Raw genomic sequence first — 25,603 nt, forward strand, 5'->3', positions numbered from 1 at the left:
AAATTTTCCGTTTCTTCTGGTCCAATACACCTGTAGACTGAATACATGTAGTTCTGTCGACAGTAGAAGATAAGGCACATTTTCCTGGGATCAGGAAATTGAAATTGACCAAACCCCAGGTGTATGTACAGACAACAATGTCGAGTAATCGGGAGTAACAAAATATACACTAAACGGCAGTAATGAAAAGCATGTTTTATTATGACAAATGGTGACATATGACTTTACATGCATGTTATAATGTCAATGCAGTACACATCAAATACATGGAATTTACGATATATGGCCTCACAATGTGTCGTCACAGAGTATACAGCTTTAATATACTGGTGGGGTAGCCTAGTGGTTAAAGCGTTCTCTCTTCACGCCTAAGGCCCGGGTTCGAATCCCCACAAGGGTATGATGGGAAGCCCATTTCTGGTGTCCCCCGCCGCGATGTTGCTGGAATATTGCTAAAAGCGGCGTAAAACTCAACTCACTCACTAGTATGCTGGTTGTACCACGAAAATCTCTGGAACTGGTACTGAGGAACGCCAACATGATACACACAGAACTTACAAGTGGATACCAAGAGTAGACGGATGCTCATATTATCAACCACCTGTTTAGTTTGTTTGTGCCAGTAATTCGCTGAGATTCATTTCATCCCCGGCTCAATATGTTTCACAAATAATTTAATCAAGCAAAAAAAGAACAGATATGAGAAGTTGTCATCATTCATAAATGAACGTGTTTCTATAACAATGAGTGAGTGAGTTTAGTTTTACGCCGCACTCAGCAATATTCCAGATATATGGCGGCGTTCTGTAAATTATCAGTCCCGACCAGACAAACCAGTGGTCAACAGCATGAACAGTTTTTATAATAAAGCATATTACGTAGAATACTGATGATTGAGACAGTAGACATTTCTGCGCGTACAACGTTTTGATAATATTCAGTCATATCCGTATATGCATTCAACTTCAGACTTAAACGTCTTGAAAAATACCTTCGACTTAAGTTGTGAGAACAACCGAGTGTGTATATGTGACCAGGGAAGTAACCCAACATTGATGACCTAAAACACTTTGTAATTCGTGGTAGCTGTTTTCTATAGGCACATAGTGTTTAAACAGGAATGGCATTCAACTATTAATGAAAGTTCTAGATATGATTCATATTGTCAATTTAAGTCGTTGCTTGAGACACAGTCTTATCTTGCTCACTTCCGCTACAGAAATGTTTGCAATGCTTCTAAACGTTTTAGATTAGGCTTTCATGATTTTTTAATTAACCGTGGAAGATATTTTTCTATCGAAAAAACCAAAGATAATGCCCATTCTGTTACATTATTGAAGATGAATTCCATTTTATGTTTGTTTGTCCTGTATATGAAAATCTAAGAAATATGTATCTACCGCAACTGTCTTTATCTCAAATCAATGTTAAACTATTGTCATCCTTACTTTCCTGCAAAGAATCTCCAAAACACAAAGTAGCCCTATTTATTTACAATGTATTGCTGTAGAGGAAAGAATTGTTTAGTTATGTATCTCTTTTGTATATGGGCCTATGGCCTTTCATACAATAAAGAATTGAATTGAATTGAGTGTATGGAACGTCTTGTTCATAAATACTCCTCATGAACATAGTCAATACCTCAGCCTTCTAATACATTTGAAATATACCTTACTTCAGCACATGACTTGACCACATACATTTATCACAGCATTGATAAACAGGGATATGCTGAAGACAATTGATGAGACAACAAAAGGTGATAGCAATGTTTCTATATACATATATGTACAAGAGCTCCGTCAGTTTGTTAAAGCCATGACGATGACCAGCGACCCTATACTCACATTTTATGACTGCTTCAGTTTGCAAAGCTTTTTGGACGCGTTTCGACATCTGTTTTCGAACAAACCGCTCCCATCCCTGCCTTAATGGTTATTCCATAAACGACTGAAATTGGGCCACAGAGGCTACTCGGCGCTAATGAAGCTAACGACCAGTGCCCCTTTTCCAGATTTCAATATACTAGTCAAAGAGGTTAGGGAACACCCGATTCTTTTATTTAAATAGTTACTCTGGCCTGTCACGACATAATATATCTACAGTAATTTGAACAAAATATTTTTTGAAGCGGTAGGGGAGTAAGGGTTTGACATAAATAATGTAACTATTGGTGACTTGGTTTACTAGGTGTACTTTTCTAGCAGGTGCATGTTCAATGAAAGTTTCTCTCTGATCGATGTTCCAGGAAACATCATATCACATGTATTAAAGGAGAATACTGGAAGATTGTCTTGCAAGATGTAAAATCGGATCGTATTGATACGGTCTAACATCCATTTCAGAAATGACACCAGGAACATCTTTTACTGTTCAGAATCCATGGAAACGTACGTTGTGAGGTAAAATCAAAGAGGAAGTCATCAGCAACAGCCACATATGACGTCATATCACGTGATACCCCCTCTGCTCAATAACTGTCGGGTGTTTCCGTAATAGGCGGAAATACGTGTACATTTTTTGTGTTTTTATTGCGATTTTATAAACTTTTTTTATTGTGACTTTTAGAATGCCTTACCGATATCAAAAGTTTTGTTTTCGCACGTATTCTCCTTTAAGTAAAATCCTCAAAACATCCCAAGGAAATTGAGGATGGTAACTACAAAACACACTTCTTTAATTTCGTACTTTTCATTCGCCTATCACCGACTGAAACGATAGACAAGTTGGTTGTGCGCTGTATCATATTGGTTCGCACACACGAAAAGCATTCGAGAGTTTGTTTGTCATTGCCTAGCAACTACAGAATCCGAGAAGGCCTAAGGTAAAATAACATGCAGTATTGACCCCGTGTGTTGTCCGGCAACTGTAAAGGAGGGCCATGATGAACCAGCATCCAAGACTCATTACGTGTCAGTTATACCAGAGACCATATCTTAATCTATAGTCTCTGGTTATACATATCCTTGTGACGAGCACATCGGTCTGAGAGAGTGTATTCTTTCAACCAGGATGTGGACAATGCATATATCGTGATGCTCTGTACAACAAAACAATGGCATAAAGTCAAAGTTACAGCATACAGTTTCCACAGGATTCAAATGTCACTACCATTAATTAATCTAATCTTTGTCTGACTTGGACTACGAGCTCATGTTCTGTGCAAAACGACTCGCGACTTTACAAGACTTGGTGACTTTACAAGACTTGGTGACTTTACAAGACTTGGTGACTTTACAAGACTTGGCGACGTTACAAGACTTGGTGACTTTACAAGACTTGGTGACAACGTCGCATGTGATATACTAAGTATGTACACCTTATTGTTACATCTTTATGCTCTAGTGATTGATCTTAAGGAGTGTCCGTTTATGTTACGTGTCGTTGACCCACCGCAGCGTCAGAATACAACATGGTGGCTCAGTTCCACAGTTCATGGCATTGCACAGCTGGGATACATATATTGTTCTGACTGGTAAAAAGATTCCAATTTCACTGAGCACTTGGAAGTTATAATTGATATACTACGGTCTCCTAAGAAACATCGTCGCGGGTAGGGATCCGTACAGACCCTTTAAAACTGCCTTAATGCGCCTTCCTGTTCTTCTCAATGCCTTGTCACGGGTTCCACACTATCGCTTTAATACTGGTAGCAATCCGTTACACAAACCTTTCCGAGAGAGTATGAACCCTGAAATTCTGAAGCCTGTCTTCTTGGTTTTGTACTCGGACCCCTCTAGGCCTGTTACCGGGTGGAGGGCTACACAGCACCCCTCAAGCCTGTCGCCCTGGGTAATGATCCACCCTAACGTCATCAAGGAGGATTTCCTCGTTCACTGGTTCCACCATGTGTGCGGTACGTGCTGGGGGTGGGGGTGGTATCCGCCGGGGGTGAGTATCAAACGCATAAGCCTGGTTTTCCGTTCCTGCCGTTGTGTTATCCACGGGCATATAGTTTTTATAGCCTCTGCGCCCTCCCGCTGGGCCGCCATAATTTATACCAGCCTCGGTGTCGTGGTTACTGCTGTAGTGGTTGCCATAGCCACCACTCACGTGATTACCATGGCCTCCGCTCACGTGATTGCCGTATGAGGTACCGAGGTTGCTGTCGTAGCTGCGAGCCACGTGATTTCCGTATTGATGAGGCGCGTGATTTGGTGATGACGTAGTTGTAGGCAGGGTACTGACTTCATCTGTCAACAACGAAAATTTGCCGTTGGTGAATATACAGTTTCAAATAAATCATGCTTCACAATATAATCACCTGTCCGAATTGCAGGTAACGATATAGATACCTTGAAACCTATACACAGCATACACTGTGCTGAGTAACATCCTCTATGCCAGGGTCCGCTGATCGGGTGAATCACTTATTTCTATTACGATCCCGCACTTCATAGCATTGCGAAACCCATAGAGCATCTATTACATCCTTCCAAACAATTCTGACATACTTGATTCTGAAATCAACACACTCACGTAGCGCTGGTTTAAAGTGACTTAGGGGCGGTGGGGTAGCCTAGTGGTTAAAGCGTTGGCTCGTCACGCCTAAGACCCGGGTTCGAATCCCCACATGGGTACAATGTGTGAAGCCCATTTCTGGTGCCCACCGCTGTGATGTTGCTGGAATATGGCTAAAAGTGGCGTAAAACCAAACTCAGTCAGTCAGTCAGTCAGTCAGTCAGTCAGTAAAGTGACTTAACCCCCGGTTAAACATAAAATATTCCACAGATATGCGTACAGTGTGCGCATACAACGGATCGTATTCGTTGAGAATCGGGAATTCGAAAACTGAATTTATAATTTTACAACCATGCACATGCGCAGTATGACGTGCGGGTCGTACTAACACGTGATAAATATATTATTCCTTCAGTACGTAAACCGTAATAATCACGAACGACAACTCTTACCCTCGTCCGGATCCGGATATGATGGTGACTCCTCTACACTACGTGGTTTTCGGCGACTCCGACTTGGGTCGAATATATACTCATATAACAAGCCAGACATTAAACCGCCAACCATTGGTCCAACCCAGTAGATCTGGAAAAGGAGGACCGACTTGAAGCATGTGGTGGTAAACATACGTTCTTGCAGAAGACAATCATTCCAGCCGTGACGTTTGAGGTCATAATCGGTAGTTGGTCATGCTGGCCACGTGTATTTTATACAATACAATACAATACAATACAATCAGGAACACCATATACTGCTTGTAGTTTAAACGATAGAATAGGTGTACTCTGACGACAACTGTTTCGTATCAATAGACTAATTGGCATACATATAGATGAACATTTGTGTTATGTAAAAGAGATATTGAGAATGAAATCCACTTTGTCTTTACATGTCCTACTCTTAATAACCTGACAATTCTGTATATACCCAAAATAGTACTAAAATAAACCACCAGAAATTGCATTCTCTTCTTTTATGACCCCCAGAAAAGATACCGATATTTTACACCTATATTAAAAACATGCAAGAACCTTAAGAAATAAAGTATTGAAAAATAGTATACATCGAAATTGATGAAATACTGCATGTAACATGCGATCGTGAAAGTTATGGTTTGTTCTGTATGTGGGCGGGAGGCCTAAAATACAATAAACCTCTCCCTCTTCTTCCATAGATTAACATTTAGCCCCAAAATACAGGTATCACATGTAGCAACATATATGCCAGAGCTTACAGATCAAAGAGTAAAGTACATATGGAGCAGAGAACAATGCGACATGTCATGAGCTGAGGCAATGAAGACTTAACAAATCATTCAAGGCTTGAGTTGGATTCCCCTTCTAACATATTGTCTAGGGTCTGGAGACAGACCAGAGTACCTGTAGCAGTGATTATTGTGGCGATTGATGACAACAGTAAACGTCACATGTGACGCCAGTGAAGTGACTTACCCAATGGTTCTTCCAGCGATTCATGACAAAGGCGGGGCCCAGAGATCGCGCTGGGTTCATGGAGCTTGTGGTGAAGCGATACTGAAACATCAACAGTTATGGTGATAAGTATGTTTACTTGCACCAGTTAATACCTCCTGCAGGAACCTAGGAGCATACTACCCCTGGTGGGTCTTGATGGCATGTTGTCACACTGTTAAAGTAAGGATTGACACGACGGTATGTTGAATCAATTTTTAAAAGCGAGGTAATTATCATTCTCCAGAGACCAGTTTCTCAAAGCTATCGTAACACGTATGACCTCTTTGAACAATCACAGTTCTAAGGTCGCATTTGGGGAAAAGCATCCTGCTTGACAAATTCAAGGGCTGTTGGTCAACAAATGAAACTAAAAGACATTACTCTGACATATCGCCATGCCAACACACTCACATTACACATACAGTGACTCACATTATATCTAAACTGACTCATATTACGTCTGGACTAACATTGCGTGGATCTGACTCATATTACGGCTAGATTGACACATATTACATCTAGACTGACTCACATTACGTCTAATCTTACACCTTACAACTAGACTGTCCAACATTACGTTTAGATTGACTAACATTACATTTAGATTACTCACATAGCGTCTAGGCTGACTCACATTAAATCTTGACTGACTCACATTAAGTCTTGACCGAACACATTACGTCTAGACAATCGTGCATAACTGACTGACTTGCTTTAGACCAAGACTGATTCACATTACATGTATGCTTAGACTGACTTCAATTACACCTAGAGTGACTCATATTCCACCTCGGCTGATTCACATTACATTTAGACTGACTCACATCACTCACTCACTCAACACGAGTTGATATATAGACCCACGTCCTTACCCCTGCTAGGTGGCACAGAGCTACAGCTACTCCGATGGCGAGCGCCTTGCTACCCAGCTCCTTCCTGTTGGGGTCGATGGTGGCGAACACGGCGAACACCATGATGAAGGTAAGTAAGGTCTCAATCCCCAAGCCCTGCCACATGGACACCTGGGAGTCCAGGATAGTCACCCCTAGCTGCTTGTGACACTTGCTCGGCGTAATCCTGTAATAATGAATGAATGAATTAATGAACGAACGAACGAACGAATTAACGAACGAACGAATTAACGAACGAACGAACGAACGAACGAACGAACGAACGAACGAATATTAATCCCCAACCCCTGACACATGGACACTTGCTCGGCGTATCCTGAAATAATGAATTAATTAATTAATGAACGAACGAACGAACTAACGAACGAATGATTAATCCCCAACCCCTGACACATGGACACTTGCTCGGCGTATCCTGTAATAATGAACGAATTAATTAACGAACGAACGAGTGAGTGATTAATCCCCAAGCCCTGACACATGGACACTTGCTCGGCGTAATCCTGTAGTAATGAATGAATGAATGAATGAATGAACGAACGAACGAACGAACGAACGAACGAACGAACGAACGAACGAACGAACGAACGAACGAACGAACGGACGGACGAACGAACGAACGAATGAATGTTTCGTGTTCATGAATAAACAATCGGTGTGTGAAGTTATTATTTTTCGACGAATATATTTATATTCTAATATCACCTGGCCTAGCTGCAGCATTATAACTCGACACTCCACAAACCACAGTGTTATTTGGTCGGACGCAAATGGCCGCAATATACATAGGATTATTTCACATTGTCAGACTTCGTCCATAATGCATGGCAAATAGTCAACATACACATTGTTTTTGCATGAATATATGACAGCCTTATCGCTCAGAGGGTCATAAAACACAACGCTCAGAATGCCAAAACGTCTATACCACGAGTATGTTGACCAAACGTAATATTCACCCATGAATAGCAAACATAATCAGATCCCATACTGTTTAATGACATAATAAACATGCCTTTATGCATCATTTCGGTCCGACTTACTGCAAGTCTAACATTTCGGGCTGCGTTTTCTGATGGACGTCATAAATAAAACAGCGTTGTTATTGCGAAGACTATATTGATGTCCATGTGTCATTCCTATTGGAAGTGATCAGCATCTATGGCCGTGGGTTAATGCTGCTGTTTGTTGTAACCATGACATTTATTATAACCTAGACCGTGGACCCAATGACTTCAATCAATATCCCGATACATATCTGAAGTGTCTGTATTCACAGACGCTGCTCATTATAGAACACGAGAAGATTGCGTGTACAGTGCACACCAGTGCAGACATCGTACGTAAACAACTCTTAAAGCTCTTTGAACTTTAGGCAGGAAACTAACGGGATACGGTATTGGAATCGGCAGTATTTTAATTGCTTTTTTTGAAGGATAAGTTGTGCAAGTCTGCCGAAGTCCTCGGTAATGCATCGTCAATAATACGGATGAAACCATGAGTGAGTGAGTGAGTTGTGTTTTACGCCGCTTTTAGCAATATTCCTGCAATATCACGGCAGGGGACACGAGCATTGGGCTTCACACATTGTACCCATGTGGGGAATCAAATCCGGGTCTTCGGCGTGACGAGCCAACGCTTCAACCACTAGGCTAACCCACCGTCCCGATGAAACTTCAAAGATGAAACCTATGATAGCGTGTAAGCGTATGTGTGTATGTGCATGTGTGTATTGTTTTACACTGCTATTGGCCAAAGAAAATCGCCTTCACGCGTACCCATTTGGGAATGAACCCGGGTCTTCCGTGTAACCAGCTACAGCTTTAACCACTAGCCTACCAAAAGCTATGTAAAAATATGAGTTTAACGATCACATTGGTCTTACTCCATCACGCAAAGATGGTTTCCTCCCGATACCCATAATGCCAGCGTGACCTTCATGTTTTCAGCCCCAGGGTGCTCATCTGTCCGCACTGTAGCTGCAGTAATCGTGGCGGTAGTCGTAGCAAGGTATCGGAATGATCGTACAAGTAATGCTACTGGCAGTAGTTGCAGCAGTTGAGTGAGAACTTGTCGGCGTGGTCATATCAAACGTGATATTTGATACAAACAAAACAGAATACTATTCATTTTTTCGCATTTTGTGTTGGCGTCAAAGAAGCGGATGTCCGTGATATGACACAAGCAAGAATATATATAGAATTAATGTAAAGACTTAACGAGCCGATTGACAAACTGTCCTATTTATGAGCAATAACAATAAATAATACGCGCCATGGCAGGTAAACAAGTCGATTAACGCAGCTGGCCTGTTTATAAACAAAACAGTTTCTTGCCCTCAACACAACAACTTTCCATTTCTTTTGTTGTAACCGAAGAAGCATTTCCCGCTGATCCTTATTCCGGGCGTGGAGTGGGATGCTACCGCAGTTTCCTCCTCTGTATCCCTCGTACTCGCTGACACATATGAAGCAGACCAACTTGCCTCGTCGTCCCAGACGTAGACGATGCAGACAACTCATACGGTCGTCCCAGAAACGTAGAGGATGTAGCCAACTGGTATAGACGTCCCAGACACGTAGACGATGTAGCCAACTCGTATGGACGATGCATGCAGGAAGTTAACTGCCTAGTCAAACTAAACCAAACTCATACCATGTAATTATTAGACTCTGGGGTTATGAGTAAAGTGTTGGGCATGATATTAAATATGGTCTTGAAGCTGCGGCTACAGTTGTTGCATGAGTTCCTGTACGAACAGTTCATCGGCAGGAACTGCAATAAAACTTTGTAGGCATTACGTGTCCCATGGGTGAGTGGGGTGATTTCGAGTAGCAGCTGTAGTAATTGTCCACAAGTTTGTATTTGTGCACTTGGTGACTGGATGACGTGGATGGAATATGTCTCACGTATCCCGGCCTGTCATATCCGTGTGGAGAACGTCCAAAGGTTTTCACGGATTCGGACCCCCGGTTATAGGATCGTGACACGACCAAGGGACGCAACTCTGCAGAACGCGTCTTCGACTGCATCCATAATGTGCCCAATGATGAAGGAGTCAGGTTTGTCAATAAAGAAATGAAACAAATTCAACAAGAAGACAAAGTCATCAATATCCCCCGCAATGGCAAAATCCTCTTCATGATTATGTCTACGAGTTATGATTATGTCAAATATTTAGGTGTGTATATAGAAAAGTGGAAGGAGAGTATTGAAAGGTTTTTAAAGTTCTGCTCCAGAAAGCAGCACTATCATCAATTTCAGTCAAACTTGTTGCCATGGAAATGCACCAGTACACCACCAGACCAATCTATGTGCCAAGTTTGGTGAAGAAACATTGAACGGTTTTAGAGTTTGCTCGGAAAAGAGCACTACTACAATTTCAGGCTAAGCCATGGAAATGCCAAAAATATTTTTATTCAGAATTCCGGAAAAGAGCACTACCTAATTTCAAAAGGCACCAGTACACCACCAGACCAATCTATGTGCCAAGTTTGGTGAAGAAACATTGAACGGTTTTAGAGTTCTGCTCCGGAAAAGAGCACTACTACAATTTCAGGCTAAGTCAAACTTGTTGCCATGGAAACGCCAAAAATATTTTATTCAGAATTCCAAAACTACCAAAAGGCACCAGTACACCACCAGATCTATCCATGGACCAAGTTTGGTGAAGAAATATTGAACGGTATTAGAGTTCTGCTCCGGAAAAGAGCACTACCACTAATTTCAGTCAAAGTCGAACTTGTTGCCATGGAAACGCCAAAAATATTTAATTCAGAATTCCAAAACTACCAAAAGGCACCAGTACACCACCAGAACCATGTATGTGCCAAGTTTGGTGAAGAAATATTGAACGGTTTTAGAGTTCTGCTCCGGAAAAGACAAATGTGCACGGACGGACGGACGGACTGACGGACGCACGGACGGAGTCCATTTTAATACCCCCCGCAAAACGCGTTGCGGGGGATAACAATCGTAGCTGAAATATCAAATTAGTGAAGTAGCACAAGTAGTAATGACGATTTTAGTATCTACGGTATTGCCACTCAGAAAATAGGTAAACTAATACAAATTATCGACACATACAGAAACAGGCGACGGGTATCACCTATATCAAGATTCTATAGGGGCTCCCTGTAGATGAGAGTTACTTCCCTTGTATTAACACGCGCGTATCATGATGGAACCCTATAAAACTACCAAGGGAATTATAAATATTACATTCAGTAACCGGAATCAGAAAGTAAACACATCGTGCAATACGTCTCCTTCATAGGATAATATTATAACAGTGGTTCATAGATGAATTGGATTCTCGTCCATAAAGGCGAGTTATCCAGCATTATAGATATAGAACAAAGACTTTAATCCCAACGGATAGCACGGGAAATCTCCGTCAAGTGACTCCTCTTAAGTGCACAGTTGGCGTTCTCCCTCGCCTACAGCCTTTATTGCCCATCTATAACCACTGACAACAAAAGTCTGGTGTATCCTTTGCCAGATCGATACCCATCATTCCCTGTCAAACACACCATCCAGACTAATATTTACTGCATCCGTCATAACCTGGGTTGATGATGGAGCTCATCTGATTGGCAATGTTCTCCCGTCATTGATAATTCTCAACGTCCAACACAGGACTCTGTCTACATATCTTATCGACTAACAGCCATTGATACACAGTATACATTTAATCAGTATGAAACAAGTGGTGCTGGGGAGTTTAGAGACTGACCGATGAGTTTAAGGTAGAGATTTGATTATATAATTCTTCACTTATACGTCCGTCTGGTGGTGTGAGATCAGACGGCTAGACCCGACGTTAAGCTGAGCGATCAGCGGAATAAATGCATTGGCATGACAACTAAATACAGGAGAGGCCAGGGAGAAAGACGATTACCAATTATGCTCGCACAGCACCGTCTGTTATGTCTACTCCATGCATATGTCTACTCATGTACCCTCCTGTACCACTCTCGCTTACATTGAACACGTCACCTTAAATACAGTCGACATGGTTGACATAGAAGATAATATAAGCTCCATAGAAGATAAAACAATAACTGGCAGTACGTGCAGGTTCGTCAGCCAGTGAATGGTAAGAAGATAACAGAAGAATGATCTGTTTGCCGTGGACTCGGGATCGCCAATATACACCGACAAGGACACGTGTACTAAGTTCAATCTAGCCCAGCCTTCGGAACCTAGGGAATAAATTAAGTGCGAAACTTACTCAACTTGAGAATGATTTGGCAAGTCTAGATTGACTCAGCTCCCGAAAGTAGGGATTGTTCTCGGCTCCCTTTAGATTATTTATATTTCGGGACTTAATATCAGTCTAAGAGCCTGAAGGTACAGATGATCCACATTTTGCACCAACCTCATTTGAAGAATCCCGACACATAGCAAACGTACATGTATAACTACATGGCACTATCTGTGACGAACCGGGTAAGAATTGATCTTCAGTAACCCATGCTTGTTGTAAGAGGCGACTAACGTGATTGGGTAGTCAGGCCCGCTGGCTCGGTTTACACATGTCATCGTATCCCAACTGCGTAGATCGATGCTCATGTTGTTGATCACTGGCTTGTCTGGTCCAGACTCGTTTATTTACAGACCGCCGTGGTACAGCTGGAATATTGCTGCGTGCGGCGTTAAAATCAAACCAACCAACCCACATGAAACACCTGTGATTAACACCTGCACATACTATATGAGCTCGGGTTTTGATGTACGATTATGCCCAAAATAATAAATCGTTTGTGATTGGTTTGAATTGCAAGTACTGTTTGGATAGTAGTTGCAATTACGTCAATGAATGGAAACAGTTGTCGATATCAACATGTGAATTGTGCAGCTTGCACATCAACATGTATTGCATCGCTCTGCGTCCCCTGAAGTGGCATGCATCATGATACCCGCACCTGTCGATGAATCATTCAATCAATAACTCCAAAACAATTAATTCATAACCTTCATTGATGTAACACGGACCAGTGATGAATATGTTCTGCAATACCATTAGCCCATAACGTCATTATTCTACACAAACAAAACTTGCAAACCGTACATGATTCTCCCAGCTCCGTATGAGTTCCGTCACGAAACCCTGTCTAAAGCCACGGAGTGTCTAACTGTGGCCTTACGCCGCTTTTAGCAACATTATGTCGGGGGACACTTGAGACGAGTTCCCAATACCGCGTCTATGTGAGAAATCCAAATCGGGTCTTCGGCGTCGCGAGGAAACTAATAAACAACAGTCCCAGTCTAAGTCCACCCATCCCGTAAGGATTAGAGCCGAAAAGACCGAGAACGACGTTAATAAGAAAAACATTGATATATTAATGACCCTTGTCACGATAGAGCCAGGGTAATACCACCGTCATACTTACGAAACACTCTCCCAGTTACCTATAACGATGCGTTTATGGAAGCATTACATTCTGACAAAGCATGACATATAGATACCATTAAACCACTAGAGATTCGTTTCGTTGAGAAGTTACGATAGCGATGACACATCGGCCTTGACTAATTTCCCCTGTAATATCATCCAGCTGAACCTTGTTGATATCCCATTGACCACCTGGCTGTCACGAGGAGCATGATAAAGCCGAATTTATTGTCCACTCTGCCAGATGAATACACATGGATCCGTTACACTCTTTGGCCGCTAATGGAATTGGGATGCAGCACTGCCCAAGGGAGCAGGGAGATACAATGGGCTGTTGTTTCCAGGAACAGTTGTTGGCAAGTTTTCGATCTGCCAAGTGGAATATCAAATTCAGATTTTGGTTGTTTCTGGTTTTTGATCGTGACCACATGACAGTGTTAATTAAGCGGTTGGTTTGATAATTGTGTTTGATGATTTTAAGCATCTGATTGTTTTTACTCTTTCTTTACATGGCGCACAGTATATTTCATCTTTTGTATTTACTCTTTCTTTACATGGCGCACAGTATATTTCATCTTTTGTATTTACTCTTTCTTTACATGGCGCACAGTATATTTCATCTTTTGTATTTACTTTCTTTACATGGCGCACAGTATATTTCATCTTTTATATTTTCTCTTTCTTTACATGGCGCACAGTATATTTCATCTTTGTATTTGACTTTTTCTTTACATGGCGCACAGTATATTTCATCTTTTGTATTTACTCTTTCTTTTGGCGCACAGTATATTTCACATGGCGCACAGTATATTTCATCTTTGTATTTATTTACTCTTTCTTTACATGGTGCACAGTATATTTCATCTTTTGTATTTATCTTTTTCTTTCTTTACATGGTGCACAGTATATTTCATCTTTTGTATTTACTCTTTCTTTACATGGCAGAAAGTCATACAGTATTATATTTCATCTTTTTATTTACTCTTTCTTTACATGGCGCACAGTATATTATATTTCATCTTTTTGTATTGACTCTTTCTTTCTTTACATGGCTTTACACAGTATATTTCATCTTTTTTGTATTTACTCTTTTCTTTACATGGTGCACAGTATATTTCATCTTTTGTATTTACTCTTTCTTTACATGGTGCACAGTATATTTCATCTTTGTATTTACTCTTTCTTTACATGGCGCACAGTATATTTCATCTTTTGTATTGACTCTTTCTTTTTACATAGTTGCACAGTATATTTCATCTTTTTTTTATTTACTCTTTCTTTACATGGCGCACAGTATATTTCATCTTTTTATTTTACTTTCTTACTTTGGCGCACAGTATATTTCATCTTTGTTTTGACTCTTTCTTTTTATGGCGCACTATATTTCATCTTTACACTCTTTCTTTACATGGCGCACAGTATATTTCATCTTTTGTATTTACTCTTTCTTTACATGGCGCTTACAGTATATTTCATCTTTTGTATTTACTTTCTTTCACATAGTATGGCGCACAGTATATTTCATCTTTTTTTTTGATTATGCTCATTTTTACATGGCGCATTGGTGCAGTATATTTCATCTTTTGTATTTATTTCTTTCTTTTACATGGTGCACAGTAGTATATTTCATCTTTTTTTGATTTCTTTCTTTACATGGCGCACAGTATATTTCATCTTTTTTTATTTTTTTACATCTTTTTTCTTTATTTCCATTTCATCTTTTGTATTTGACTTTCTTTTACATACTCTTTGCACATTATATTTCATCTTTTTTTTACCTTTCTTTTCTGCATGTGCTTGCTTTCCATCAGTATATTCTTTCTTTATTCAGTATATTCATCTTTTGTTTACTCTTTCTTTCTTTACATGGCGCACAGTATATTTCATCTTTTAGATTCTTTCTTTCTTTACATGGCACAGTATATTTCATCTTTTTTTTTACATCTTTCTTTCTTTATTTGGCGCACATCTTATATTTCATCTTTTAGTTTCTTTGTATTTTCTTCTTTACTTTGGCGCACAGTATATTTCATCTTTGTTTTTACTCTTTCTTTACATGGCGCACAATATTTATATCTTTTCATCTTTTTACATTTGCACAGTATCTTTCATCTTTTGTATGTTACATTTGGCATGGCGCACAGTGTATTTCATCTTTGTATTTACTCTTTCTTTACTTGCAGTATATTTCATCTTTTGTTTTACTCTTTCTTTACATGGTGCACAGTATATTTCATCTTTTTATTTATTTATGATTTTCTTTACATGGCGCTTTCTTAGTATATTTTCATCTTTTGTATTTACTCTTTCTTTACATGGCGCACAGTATATTTCATCTTTGTATTTACTCTTTCTTTACATGGCGCACAGTATATTTTCATCTTTTTATTTACTTTTTCTTTTACATGGCGCACAGTATATTTCATCTTTTGTTTTTACTCTTTCTTTTACATGGCGCACAGTATATTTCATCTTTTGTATTTACTCTTCTTTACATGGCGCACAGTATATTTCATCTTTTGTATTTACTCTTTCTTTACATGGTGCACAGTATATTTCATCTTTTGTATTTACTCTCTTTCTTTACATGGCGCACAGTATATTTTCATCTTTTATGCACAGTATATTTATCTTTTTTTGATTTTTTACATGGTGCACAGTATATTTCATCTTTGTAGATTTACTCTTTCTTTACATGGCGCACAGTATATTTCATCTTTTATTTATTTATCATTTTTCTTTTATATTTCATCTTTCTTTTTACTTTTGATATATTGGCGCATTAGTATATTTCATCTTTTCCTTTTTTTTCTTTTATATCTTTTTGTATATTTCATATTTTTCTTTTACATGTTTTGTGCCAGTATATTTCATCTTTTGTATTGGCGCACAGTATAGTTTCTTATCTTTTGTTTACTCTTCTTTCTTTACATGGCGCACAGTATATTTCATCTTTTGTTTTGACTCTTTCTTTACATGGCGCACAGTATATTTCATCTTTTGTTTTGACTCTTTCTTTACATGGCGCACAGTATATTTCATCTTTTGTATTTACTCTTTCTTTACATGGTGCACAGTATATTTCATCTTTTGTATTTACTCTTTCTTTACATGGCGCACAGTATATTTCATCTTTTGTTTTGACTCTTTCTTTACATGGCGCACAGTATATTTCATCTTTTGTTTTTACTCTTTCTTTACATGGCGCACAGTATATTTCATCTTTTGTATTTACTCTTTCTTTACATGGCGGCGCACAGTATATTTCATCTTTTGTATTTACTCTTTCTTTACATGGCGCACAGTATATTTCATCTTTTGTTTTACTCTTTCTTTACATGGTGCACAGTATATTTCATCTTTTGTATTTACTTTCTTTACATGGTGCACAGTATATTTCATCTTTTGTATTTACTTTCTTTACATGGTGCACAGTATATTTCATCTTTTGTATTTACTCTTTCTTTACATGGTGCACAGTATATTTCATCTTTTGTATTTACTCTTTCTTTACATGGTGCACAGTATATTTCATCTTTTGTATTTACTCTTTCTTTACATGTTGCACAGTATATTTCATCTTTTGTTTACTCTTTCTTTACATGGTGCACAGTATATTTCATCTTTACTCTTTCTTTACATGCACAGTATATTTCATCTTTTTTATTTACTTTCTTTACATGGCGCACAGTATATTTCATCTTTTGTATTTACTCTTTCTTTACATGGCGCACAGTATATTTCATCTTTTGTATTTACTCTTTCTTTACATGGCGCACAGTATATTTCATCTTTTGTATTTACTCTTTCTTTACATGGCGCACAGTATATTTCATCTTTTGTATTTACTCTTTCTTTACATGGTGCACAGTATATTTCATCTTTTGTTTATTTTTGTACATTTGCACATAGTATATTTTCTTTACTTTCTTTGCACAGTATATTTCATCTTTTGTATTTACTTTCTTTACATGGCGCACAGTATATTTCATCTTTTGTTTTTACTCTTTCTTTACATGGTGCACAGTATATTTCATCTTTTGTTTTGACTCTTTCTTTACATGGCGCACAGTATATTTCATCTTTTGTTTTGGCTCTTTCTTTACATGGCGCACAGTATATTTCATCTTTTGTTTTGACTCTTTCTTTACATGGCGCACAGTATATTTCATCTTTTGTTTTGACTCTTTCTTTACATGGCGCACAGTATATTTCATCATTCGAAACAATAAATCATTTAAGGCAACTTTCAGCTACATAAACTGCTTTTTTACTGTAAAAATGTTTGCTTGTTAAGATACACTGCTGGTCATATCTCCGGTCACATCACTGATGATTAAAGTTACCAGCAAATGGAAAGTATTAACATCTGATGAGATGCCTGATCATTTCTTTATTGTTGCCCTACTAAGTAGCGTGAAGTCAGTGGCTCGATCCTCAGTCGCGTTAAATCAACAGACGTTAAAATATGTTATTTGTTGTTACCCTGCCTGGCGCTTGGGTTTATTGGTTGAGTTTCGTTTTTCTCAATCCTGCAACTTCACGGCTGGGACACTAGAAATCGTTTTCACATATTGTACCCGTGTGGGAAATCGAACCCGGGTCTTTGGCATGACGAGCGAACGCTTTAACCACTAGGCTACGCCACCGCTCCCCATCCCTGGCGATTGGGACTAGGGACATATAAGATGGACTTACATGCACGTTCGACAAATAAAACAACAAATTTTGTAAGTGGGTCATGTTACGCCGGAATGAAGCGAATTTCAATTTCAACAGGGGTACCCGGAAGAGAGTTTTCATTTATAAACTATTCTTACTCTACACAAACAAGACAAAATGGTTGCATATGACTTATAACCTACCTCGTCATCTGGTCTCAGACGCGCATTAATAGATTAACGAAATTTCCACTTTCCCAATCTACTGTCTAGCGAAACCATAACAGGCTCCATAACTGATTTACGTTAAGAAGCTATCTTCCCAAGCTAAGCCTCCAGATCGTCAACGAGCCTACGTGCAGGGTTGTAAGCATGACGCATATAACTGATAGTTGAGATGCTCCTGTAATTTCATAACGCGTAGGTAGTAAATATAATAGTAAGTCGGGAGATGGGGATCGAGGTCAGGAATGTTGCCTTATACCTCATTTTTATAATACAAGCGGACTTAACTCGGGTTTTGATGGCTAAAATGGCGGCCAAATATCGAACGTAAGCGTGCTGGGTTTGTGCTGTTTATAGCTTTATTATATTCATATCACGCCAGGGGATATAGAGTATAGGGTTTAAACATTTTATCCATGGGGAGAATTGAACCCTGATAATCGGTGTGAGTGACTTTCAATGTATCCACTTCACTAGTCCATTACACATTAAATACCAATGGCGGCAACCTCTTAGCTGTGAGCGGGAGCTTGTCTTGCGAACTGCGTACACGGGTGCTTATCCTATCATTCACTGGTTTACCTGGGCTAGGTTGGATGACGCTTGGAACCACTTCGGTGTAAGTGTCAAACCAAAAGAAAATGTAAACTGCATTACTTCACAAAAACATGGTTGCCAGTTCATTGGAATCTTCATCCGGATGATAAAGAACGCTTTATGCACTCTTAAATATCCAGAATGGAACGGTTTACAAAAGCATGGCTAAGGTGAAGTTGAGGAAGAACGGTACAATGCAACGTTATGAGTGAGTGAGTTTAGTTCTACGCCGCACTCAACATTATTCCAACTATATGACGGCGGTCTCTAAATAATCGAGTCTGGACCAGACAATCAAGTGATCAACAGTACGAGCATCGATCTGCGCAATTGGCATGCAAAGTTATCTCACTGCACAAGGACAAAACAACCGCAGAACACGTGTGGATTTACCCGAAGTATTTGGTTATGCTCTTGTTGTCTGACTATCCAAATGGATCGGATAGAAAGGCTTGAATGTGTCTCATTCGTATTGAGAGGTTACTGTCACTGGTTTGCCTCGTCCAGACTCAAACTGACTCATTAACTGCCGTTATATGGGTAGGTGAGTATGGTTTTGCGCCGCTTTTAGCAATATTCCGGCAACATCACGGCGGGGACACCAGAAATGGGATTCACACATTGTACCCATGTGTGGAATCGAACCTGGGTCATCGAAAGAACGCACTAACCGCTAGGCTACCAATGCCCCCTGTTGTCGTGATACAGCTGAAACACTATTGCCTCTTGGGTAAACTAACGGTCATCAAACGGTCAGTTACATGCTGGGCACGAAGATACTGTTCTGTTCACATAAATGATGCAGTTTAATCCAGTTCATGACAGATGAATCAAGTAGGTTCTAATCCTTCATATTCCATCAGAAGAGATTCATAGCCTGCGGACGAACTTCTATCAACAATCCAAAGCCAGATAATGTTATCATATGTATATTGAAAAATTGTTATTGCGACCTCCTATTTTATACATTTACTGTGTGACAAAGCTATGTGGAATCCCCAAACTATCTGTCGATATGTCCTCTTAATTCGGTGCACGGAGTACAACCATCAAACAGCATCAAATTCAATGAAGGCAATTTGTGATTTTATGCTAAATTTCACATTAGGGTTTTGATAATAAAACTAGCGTTTTATGAAAAACTGTCTGGATATCAGTTGCACATTATTCCGTTATGATTTTCAATTTAAATATTTCCCTTTTGAAATTCCAAATTTGATTCCTTGATCAGTCATTATTTCTGACGTAAAGTTTTTATTGGATGCTGTGCGAGATTCCCATATGCACAGTTTCTGTTTTATGAAATACCTTGCATTTGGACAAAATGTTCCATGTTCACAGATTAAACTATGTAACTATGCGAATCGGTGCACTCGGCGTACTTGTAGTTCCATTTAATCTTGTATCGATTTCGTGGTATGGTGGATGGAGCGCTTTCTCTGGGAGCAATATCTCGTCGTGTCGATCTTCATACCAAAAGACGTTAACAGGTGGTACTTGTTGTTAACCTGTCTGGCTGATCATATCGGAGTCAGTATATTGTGTCGACTGACTGACTGACTGACTGAGTTTGGTTTTACGCCGCTTTTAGCAATATTCCAGCAACATCACGGCGGGAGACACCAGAAATGGGCTTCACACATTGTACCCATATGGGGATTCGAACCCGGGTCTCCGGCGTGACGAGCCAACGGTCTAACCATTAGGCTACCCCACCGCCCCGTATATTGTGTCGAAGTGGGATACCCATGTTAAACTGTGACGTGCTCAGCATGGTAAACAGTCTGTAAAGCGAATAACAACCACAAGAACCATGGATGTAGCTATACAAGTGCAAAAATGTTAAACTCAACAAACAAATCATTCGTTGAGATTTGTTACATGACGAATGACACAGGTACATCTCAGTAGCAAGTCAAGTTTTGTTTTATCAGCAATGTTCCATCAATGACATGGCAATCTGTGAACAACCCAGTCCAGGACAGACGAACCAGTGGTTGATGGTATGAACAACGCCCCACCTAATGTAACAATGCTGCATAATCAACAAAGTCAGCGATCCTGACCACAAGATTCTCTTTATTACCTCTAATGACAATCATACCTCGGATAGAATTTCTCAGGGGCAATTTAAGCAAATATTATCCCATCTATCAGATAAACTCCCCATCAAAAGTTTAGACTCACTAGTGTACATATAGCCACTCACTTCAGGCAACTGTTCTAAACTAAATTTTGCAAAATATTCCATACTGTTTAAAGGTGCTGTTTATACATGAACTGATGTATTGTAAAACAAATTCATAACGTTGAAAAACTTATTGTCATGCGTTCAATAAATGATGAAACTCGGTTAAAAAAGGCGAATTCTTATCAAAACTTTACACCAAAACGCAGCTGTTCACATGCACGATATTTGCATATACTTGTCAGAAGTTTGATACATAGTCCTGCCTAATCTGCATAAGGTTTGCAGTTGTTTCCCCCGAGTTAGTGGAGAAATTCATCTTCGTTGTAACCATATATACATACATAACATATAGTGAATGTTTTAAGTGAGTCTAAACTTTTGATGGGTAGTATATAGGCCAATATTCCTGATATTGATCAGTTCCCTGAACTTCAGTCTGAGTTTGATTGACTTGTTTTATTTATAATCGGGGGGACTATTTGGTGCACTATGCCTACAGTATATATCATTTCTACAACCACTATTCCTCCTCAATTACCATGTTTGCCTGGTCACCTTACAGTTCCCAGTCTTGCGAATCCAACACCTCCTCTTGTTCCTACTTACAGTAAGTTGCTGTGGCAATTGTTAAGAGGTTGCATGGAATCTCTAGGTTTATATGTCGTTGAGGAATAGTCTAGCAAGAATTTGGACGTTTGAAACACGAATGTTTAAGGTTGAAGATGTTAATATTCATTGTTTTTTGTGAGATCTATAAAAACTATCAATACTCGATGTGAATTATTAATATGTTATCTTCTCATATGTGTATTGCTATCGGGCAATGAATAAATGATCATGAATAAGTTTTTGAAAGAGCAAGAAAAAGAGAGAAACGGAGAGAGATAATGACAATAGGGAGAATGGCTGATAAATTAATTAAAATGCATGATATTGTTCATACAGATTATTTTTAACCTCTTAGGATGAACCTCCAATTTGATTAACAACACGAATGTTCAAGAATGGATATAAAATCTGGCCATAACCTACTATACCCATGTGGGGAATCGAACCCCGTTTTCAGCGTAACAGAGGAATGTGTACTTCACACCGATATACCACCGACGGCTTAACTGAGGAAACAGGCGAAATTTAATCATACTAACAAACGTCTAAACGCCAGAATCTTGCCCTTGTCAGTAAATGAATCATTGGCCTCATTCCACGCACCGCCATAGCCTAAACACGTCACGTTATTGACAGGTAATACATTTCCCCGGGACCCTCAATGACGTTCACCTTGACCTGGGCGAGATGTAAGCAACCGTTGTATGCTTTATTACGACTCTGTAATAGCGCCACTGACACTGATGTGGTTAGGGACATTCTATTGATCATATACAGCGCCCACCATTACATCTATCTCAGACCATTTGCCAATCTCAAGTCTACAGATGCCCTCTGGTCAATTGGGCAGTCTAGACATGAGATAGCCCGAACCATCAGGCCCTACTTTTGTATTTGGAATGTCCTGGAGCTATACATCATACGCATGATGCTTTAGGGGAGGATATTGCGAAAAGGATGAGTTATTACATTTGTCTGTCTTATTGCACTTCAATTCATATAAATGAAAAGTACATATAACGCCCTCTGAAAATTGAGCAATTACTGACTGTCACGTGATTATTCCAGATCTCACAGTGACAACCTCAAGAAAGGATCAACCGTGCATGTTGTCAGTCTGGAGGCAAAACGGTTCCGATATTGTCATTTTGGTATAAGTTTAGTGGAGATTGTTCACATCGTATTTATACTCAGATACTGGGAGTGTCCAGACGAGGGAACATTCGGCCTGGATGTTGCGAGACGTTTGCATGCAAACGGAATGCAATTTTGACATCAAACTGATGTCAGGTGACCCACAGTAAATATGCGAGAGCGATGTTTTCAGAAATACCCGCAATATCCAAACACGTATTGCAAATAGTGGGTGTATGAGAGACACTGAAACTCTGACTTAGATGAAGGTAATCTTCGTTGAACACAATCGTCACCTTTCTCACAAAACTGATAAAAAGACAAAACGAGTCCTACATTCACGCAGAGCTACCATCCCAATAAAAAAAGCTTCTCTGAGATGCTGGGTCCTGAGGCCAACGCATAATTGAAAATTCCCTTCTCCTAATAGTCACTGAAAACGATATATTCACCGAAATTCCTATTTGTGTGATTTTTGATGATTTTTATTTTATTTTTCATATGAACCGTTTGAACCGTGAGATTTATCAGTTTTGTCGTGAAAGACGCGAGTATCGTTCCATATGCGTTAGAGTTGGCAGGTATGTGAACAATACCTCTCACTCTTGATAATGATACAACGTTACCTTATATCATGCGAACAATGTATATTTTTGTTTGTTATGAAATGAAGCAAAACATGTCCGGTTCTATGTCAGACCACGTCCATTGTTATTACAATACAACAACATGTCTAAACATCCAGATTTATCTCCCAACTGGGCTCTCAGAATACCATTCATGTTGGGTAGTGGATATTGGTTTTGTCAGATTCACTGAAAAAAATCAAGTTCGATATTTCACTGTGTGATCAATTTGTTTCAGGACACAAGTTACTCGTGAAATAACATACCAATTTGATAGAAATCTGAAAAACTATTCGCAAGCCTCTACAGTGTATTTGATCATTTGCTTGCTCCTCGGTGAGCGCAGTTAAATAAAACATGATTTTTTTAAAGAGAAAAGGTTTGGTCGTGCAGCAATACGCATAGACAATCATCAGAGCGCATGAGAGATTGCAGTGTTACAAAACGGCTTAAAAAATCACGTACAATTTCAAGTCAAACATCCCATTTGCAGCCAGAGACGAGTATAACTTCTTGGAAGATTATAAAACGTGTTGTATTATAAACTTTATCGTGGTTTTGGGGAAGCTTGCAAAATCAGGAAACACGAAATCATTACAAATATCGATTACGTCCAAATGGCCTCCCTTCTAGGTCAGGTAATATCGTTTACATCCAGTCCCACTGGTGCCGGGCTTAGTTTTATTAAAATATTTATATTACATCATTGAATTCATCAAAGTAAAGAACATCATTAAGTTATTATATCGACGTTGTATTACCCCGAAATCATTTCTTTTACCTCAAGGCACTTAATATATACACGTTTTGTGTGTAGCGTATTCCATATGCAATTTTGTAGATTGAAAATGCATTGTTTTTAAGAGTGGGGATAGTTCCCCAATACTTCAATCGATAACATGTCAAGGGGAGTAATTGATTTTCCACATAGGTCTGAGACTCGGTGGAATCACGGTGCTGTCAGGCAAGTGCAGTGCATTAAGTTCTATGACAGATTGGATTTCGCCAATGACTTACTGCACTGCTTTGGTATGTCGTTTTGCGTGTGGAGTGCACGTGCGTGTTTACCCGAAACGTGTGTGCATTATTTCTTCTGTCATTAGGGCATACTATACACATGTATATTGGATTAATCACATTCAGTTTCTTTCGTAAAAGATGGTAATTTATTTTTTCCATCGAATTATTCATTTTGTGTAAAGAATTATTTGTAGATAGGTTTTCTTTGGTTGAGGCAAATCGAATTTAATACACTACCGGTCTTGTTTTTGTTACCCTATAATATGGTATTATACACGGCAGAGGTAATTTAATCTCGATTGTTTGGTGGATTAGAGGAGAAACCTTCTAAATCTGCATAACCTGGCTTCTATGTTTCATCTGGATTAACTAAGTTTCCGGGAAAAGGTTATAAGTGAATAAATATACCCCAGCTGGGATATGGTAGGGATGTTTGTGAACAAGCCAGATACTATTTTAAACAGACCCGGCGAACTTGATGAATATATAGTTATTGTGCTTCACTCTCATTTACCATTTGGTGCCGACATTGGAGGAAGCTGTTGCGCTGTGGCTCAGGAAACAATGTCGTAATGTATCTGGGAGTAGATCTTGAAAAGAGTTATTGATTATTCACTGTTTACATTTCTCAGGGTTTCAGACGAATGCTATTATAAGGATTAATTATTCAAGCGTATTCTCAACACAGGGCCAACATTTGAACAATGTGCGTCAATACAGGCTAGTCGTTGCCGCAACGTCAACGACGTGATCGACAATACACATGACGTTGTACATCACTACCTCGAGCAAAACACAACATGCCATGCACAACAACGGGGCAGGGAGGCGAGAACCAGACCACGTACTACAGAATACAGGCAGGCGCAGCGGAGATTTCCACCATGTACAGTCGACCACTGTAGGGTACAGGGAAGGACAGCGTGGGCTTCCACTAAAGAGTCGACCAAGGTACAGAGAAGGACAGCGTGGGTTTCTACTGTGTACAATCGACCACTGTAGGGTACAGTGAAGGACAGTGCAGGCTTCCACTAAGGAGTCGACCAAGGTACAGAGAAGGACAGGGTGGGTTTCTACTGTGTACAATCGACCACTGTAGGGTACAGAGAAGGACAGTGCAGGCTTCCACTAAGGAGTCGACCAAGGTACAGGGAAGGACAGCGTGGGTTTCTACTGTGTACAATCGACCACTGTAGGGTACAGAGAAGGACAGTGCAGGCTTCCACTAAGGAGTCGACCAAGGTACAGAGAAGGACAGCGTGGGTTTCTACTGTGTACAATCGACCACTGTAGGGTACA

At 39.6% G+C, this 25,603-nt stretch overlaps 1 protein-coding gene and 1 long non-coding RNA gene across 2 annotated transcripts in view; one reads left to right on the plus strand and one right to left on the minus strand.

The window, feature by feature from the left end:
* Positions 1-387: 387 nt before the first annotated feature.
* Positions 388-24,857, plus strand: LOC124256520. The gene is made up of 3 exons (XR_006892941.1): positions 388-573; positions 8,744-8,746; positions 24,844-24,857. It is a non-coding gene; the product is annotated as an uncharacterized LOC124256520 (long non-coding RNA).
* The window catches only part of LOC124256518 (aquaporin AQPAe.a-like), an 81,578-nt gene continuing 59,537 nt past the window's right edge, over positions 3,563-25,603 (minus strand). Inside the window, exons 3-6 of the mRNA XM_046690508.1 lie at positions 6,806-7,010; positions 5,913-5,993; positions 4,914-5,046; positions 3,563-4,193 (exon numbers count right to left, since the gene is read on the minus strand). Of these exons, the coding sequence (XP_046546464.1) occupies positions 3,775-4,193; positions 4,914-5,046; positions 5,913-5,993; positions 6,806-7,010 (838 nt within the window). The 3' untranslated portion in view covers positions 3,563-3,774. The remainder of the gene's footprint in view (positions 4,194-4,913; positions 5,047-5,912; positions 5,994-6,805; positions 7,011-25,603) is intronic.

Source organism: Haliotis rubra, unplaced genomic scaffold (assembly GCF_003918875.1).
Source record: "Haliotis rubra isolate DU_JTF1 unplaced genomic scaffold, ASM391887v1 Scf63, whole genome shotgun sequence".
NCBI classification, from domain to species: domain Eukaryota; kingdom Metazoa; phylum Mollusca; class Gastropoda; order Lepetellida; family Haliotidae; genus Haliotis; species Haliotis rubra.